General features: G+C 39.9%; 1 protein-coding gene across 2 annotated transcripts; it reads left to right on the top strand.

Moving 5' to 3' along the window:
• Window positions 1-290: 290 nt before the first annotated feature.
• LOC103543471 (beta-defensin 107A-like) lies at window positions 291-4,452 on the top strand. Of its 2 annotated transcripts, none has more exons than XM_070599134.1 (2): window positions 291-460; window positions 3,721-4,452. In XM_070599134.1, exons 1-2 carry the CDS (start codon window positions 394-396, stop codon window positions 3,861-3,863), a joined length of 210 nt encoding a protein of 69 aa, XP_070455235.1. In that variant the 5' UTR covers window positions 291-393; the 3' UTR covers window positions 3,864-4,452. The 2 variants fall into 2 exon arrangements, 1 of the variants encoding a protein (XP_070455235.1); XR_011534428.1 differs by having other exon boundaries at window positions 319-460; window positions 3,597-3,864.
• The last annotated feature ends 430 nt before the right edge of the window (window positions 4,453-4,882 follow it).

The raw sequence follows: 4,882 nt of genomic DNA, 5'->3' as shown, positions 1-4,882 counted from the left end.
CCAATTAATACCTTCTGAATGAAGAGAGTAAGTTGGATCTCAAATCATAGACATGAAGAAAAGTAATGGTGATTATAAATCTTACAGAATTGTGGTACTTGAGATGAGGCTTGAAGGGAAAATAGAAGTCTAGGCAGAGATGTGGGATAGAGTATTCCAGGTGGGAAGACAGGGTTCTTGCCCTACTCTCCCATGAATGTGATTTAGGTAAAATCTGGTCTAGCAGCCCACATATTATTCAATAGAGCATGGAAAATTGCTCATTCTTAATGAATATTACAAACCAAAGTTGGCTTCCAGCTCTTTCAGAGCTGTAGAACTTGTTTTAATCAACTTCCCTTGATAAGGGAGCTGGATTCCAGCTCCTGCACCTCCTTTACCCTCTCTCCACTGATGCCTGGAGCCATGAGAATCTTTTTCTTAATTTTTGCTGCCCTCATTCTTGCTCAAATATTCTCAGGTAAGCGGGAAATCCTTTTAGATGTATGAACGGCAATCTGTTTGGGATCTGTCTTGAGAAGAAAACCCAGCTTTTAGAAAAGTGCATGACTCATCCTTGTATCCTAAAAAGGTCCCAGGACAAACCAGTTCCTGGAAGATTTTCCTGAGCTTAGACACGAAACAATGGGACCTCTGTGATCCAGACCATCTCCAACCAGAGGAGTCTCTGTTTAATTTCCTTAAGAGCTGTGCCAAGGGTCCCGACTTCTCTTTACACTTAGATCTCTTTCCTTCTTCTGTAATCTTCACCCCAGCTTGGGCCCATGCCAAAATGAGACAAAATCCATGAGGCAAACTTCAAACACACTTGTTAATTTAGAAAACTATAGCCTTTGTAGGCTAAATTAGTCTAACCTTATGATAACAGGTTCTTAACAATCTATTTTTTCATGTCTCACTAACTGATCCAAATCTCCTAACCGTAGATTATTTTGGATTTTCTGGCTTTCACATACTGATGGAAATTTACGTCATTTAAGCCACTAACATCCTGATTAGTTAGCTTGAAGTCTGAAATGATCTCTCTCTTCTTGATACAGCCAAGACTCTATCCCTATGAAATCTTTATGTCTGTCTGTCCTCAACTAACCTTCAGTCCTTGTTATGAAGCCTTTCATGATGGGGTTCTCCATATGCCATGAAGCACCCTGTCTATTTCTTCTTCACAGTTCCTGAATTTCTACACTTATTACACAATTTGGCCTCAGAAGCCTAGCAAACCAACAGATACAGAATGTGTGCTTACCACTTATAAGAAATTGTTCTGGGCACTATAATAAAAGTAGGTAAAATGGAGGTAAAAATATAACCTCCATATAAGAGAAAGCATGATCTTTGCTCTTAGCTTGCTTGAAGTTTAGTAGTCTATTATTTCTGTGTTGATCAAAAATAGGTGTGATTCTAAATAGTTATTCAATAAATTTGAAATGCATAAAGTGCATGGATGAGACAGGAAGATGCACAAATTACTATAATACAAAACAGTTTTCATACATGCCATAAAACATGCAAAGCACAAAGAGAAGCCGTAGAAGTAGAACCTTGGTTCTAACAGGGGAATCCAGAGAGCCTTCCCGGGGAGGTGGTATTTGCATTGTAACTCTGAGAACAGATAGGAGTATAGGTAAAGAATAGAGCCAAGAAGAATGCCCCCATGTTCAAAAGTCTCACTTGTAAAATCAGCTCCTTAACTCCTGCCCTCAATCTCCTTCCGTAGAGGTCAGACCACAGATCCAGGGGAGGGAAACAAATTGTAAGCTGCCCTCTGCATCTCCTTTCATGAGGAATTCTGTCCTGAAACTCAGCTCAGACACGTTTGACTCCCAACAATAGGCACAGTATGGGCACAAATTAGGACCACCAGCACCACAACCATCACATTGAATCTCAGAGTTGGAAGTGAGTTTAATGATCAATAATGAGGTAATTAAGAGACTATTATAACAAAATATTTGAGATTGGACCTCAGTTCCAATCCTCATAAGCTGTATGAACAGTGCACTTTGATTTCTTTTCTACGAATGGTGATAATGATGGGGTGGTTTTGCAGATTAAGACATTCATTATATTTATTAGAGTAGAAGCTAACTTCTTTCTTTTTTCTTTTTTTAAAGACTGGAGCCTGAGCTAACATCTGTTGCCAATCTTATCGTCGTTTTTTCTTCTTCTTTTTCTCCCAAAAGCCCCCCAGTGCATAGTTGTATAGAGGCTAACTTCTCTTAATAATGAAGCTTTATAGAGTGACTGGAAAAACATAATTTATTTTTCTCTCACACAAAAGACCAAAAACAGATAAGTTTACTGGGTTGAGTAGAAGCATCTTCTCCATCAAGTCATGTTGGCACTAAGTTGGAGGTCAACCTTGTCATCTTAACCTGTTGACTGTTTTATCTGTTTCCAAAGATTCTCTAACAGGAAGGGCTGAAAAGTAAGTAAAGGACAGGGTCTAAAATATTACATAGAAGCAGCTCACATCATTCCACTCCTATTTCCTGGATCCACACTTAGATTCATGTGGCCATACAGAAATAGAGAGCCAGGAACTGATATCTTTAGCTAAGTACCCATGTGTCCACTAGAATCCAGAGGTTCTATTACTAAAAGTCTGAAGGGAAAAATAACTGCTTGGGGACAGTTTAGCAATCTTTCTATTGACATGAACTGTTTAAACAGTGCTGGGGATATACTCTGTGCTGTGATAGAGTTAACTATTATTATTGTTCTTACTGTCTGCCTCAATTCAATATTTAAACACCTTGTATATTTTCCACATCAATTGATAGCCCGATGCCTGATAAATTTCAGTGATCTGTAACACACACTATCCCAATTTCAACTTTGGACAATTTAAACATTTTCCCTTACTTTGAGCAGAAATCTAAGTTTTTCTAATTTCTTTCCAATAGTCTGAGTCCTCACTTGGCATTAGCAAGCCCAATATCTCTTCACTGTGGAAATACGTCAGATATATGACAAATAATCTATATTCTTTTTCCTCCAAAGTTGTTCTCTCCCTTTGAGAGTAACTGCCAGTTCTTTGACTATTTCTTGTGAGAATACATACCACCATTTTTTTCAGTCATTCCCTTTTGAAGTAGTCTTACACTCTTCAGCTTAATTGCTTTGTTCTGGGTAAACACACACTGTCTATGGCACTCTAATTTTGCTTGCTAGAGCCAAAGACACTATTCCACTGATGATCATCACAGAGCAGACTAGTACCGTGTTTCTTTTATCTTTGTACCTAAAACTGTGAAACTCCATGATCACATGCCAAGGCATATGGTCTATCATGGATCTGCCCACAGGGCAAATGGCACAGTCTTTACCTTTTGTTGTATATCAAAGATCCTTAATTTGGAGACATGAAAAAAATCATTTACTGGAAAGGATTGTTTATTGGAATTGGAAAGTATATTGTCTCCTTCCCAGGAAGAAATGTTATGTTTCTATATATCGTAGAAATGCCTTTGGCAGAGAGAAGTCTTTTTTGTTTTTCGTAATTGAATATCAAATAATGACACGGCAGATACTGCACCAGGGAACTGAGCTCAGACGCAGCTGTTTAGGTAACATCTGCTTTTTCTCTACTCTAGATTTACGCTCTGTGTCTCCAGGAGATTTGGTAATGGGAAATTCTGAATTTGGCCTGGGCAATGTAATTTTGCCTCCAGTAATTAATTACTGGATAACTGAGGTCCGATTGCTCTCTTCACACAGTCAGAGGAGGAGTTGGAAGGCAACTACGTTGTCTGAAATTGGACGGTCGCTGTGAAGTCGAATGCCTTTCCTTCGAAGTTCAGATTGGGGGCTGCAGAGCTGAACTGACACCACTTTGCTGCAAAAAGAGGAAAAATCACTAAAAGCTAAGCAGCAGCTACAAAAGTGAGAGAGGTGAAGATGCTCCGGCTGTGACCTCAGTGCAGCAAACCTCTCTGCTTCTTCCCTCCTGATGTCCAAATTGCGGATGCCCTGAAGCTGTCAGTCCCGTTCTGACACTACCCTCTCTGGGCTGTGAGCTTCTAGAGGGAAGGAACTGTGCCTTGTTCACTTTGACTTCCCAGTTCTGGGTATAGGACCTATTCATTATTTTATTGATTGATAAAGTAAGTGAATAAATGGATAAAAAGGTAGCATGGAAAGGTTGGACTGTGACTCACGGTGAACTGAGTTCTAGAGGCAGAAGTCTGGCTTCAAACAGATCTAGGCCTTCTGTGCCAAGATCCTGACATGTAATATGAGGAGATTCAACTACAGAGTAACAGGATCACCTGCTAGACACTAATTGTGGCCACCTTAGCAGAACCACTGGCACACACTCCTCTTCTCTCTCCTTTATAGGTAGGAATTGTTTAGAATGTCTTCCACTCCCTGTCTGACCTAGAATATCAAATTCCTCAAAGAAGCTGACACATCTCAAAATTCAAGCTGGCCATGGATTGAGTAGCATCTTCATCCTGGCCACTTGCACTGAGAACTCATAAAATCACAGCCCATTCAATCATGAGATCCCTAAAGATAATCTAATTCCACACCCTCTTTATAGGAAAAAGGTATGGGCCCAAGAAGATCGCATGATTACTGGCTTGCTTACACCTAGATTCAGATTTCTGGCTTTTGGATCTTATGTTTTTAGCACATCCTCAAAACCTGTAGTGGTTGATGCCAGAATAAACAAAGACCAACCCTAAAGATGGAACACGGAACATTTTGTAGCAGCTCAAGTGAGCAGTTCAAGGGAGGAAGAAGTTGAAACCAGCTGCAAAAGAACTGAACACTTTCCACAGTCCTTCTCGTGACCCTGGGATCTTTGTTCTTTCAGAGCAATGGCAGTGGTAAACTGAGACGTGGCTTTGACTTAATTTGATTAAATTTGGAGTCC

Source organism: Equus przewalskii, chromosome 28 (genome assembly GCF_037783145.1).
Source record: "Equus przewalskii isolate Varuska chromosome 28, EquPr2, whole genome shotgun sequence".
Taxonomy (NCBI): Eukaryota; Metazoa; Chordata; class Mammalia; order Perissodactyla; family Equidae; genus Equus; species Equus przewalskii.
Note: the sequence above shows the minus strand (reverse complement) of the source record. Positions and strands in the feature narration are given on the sequence as shown.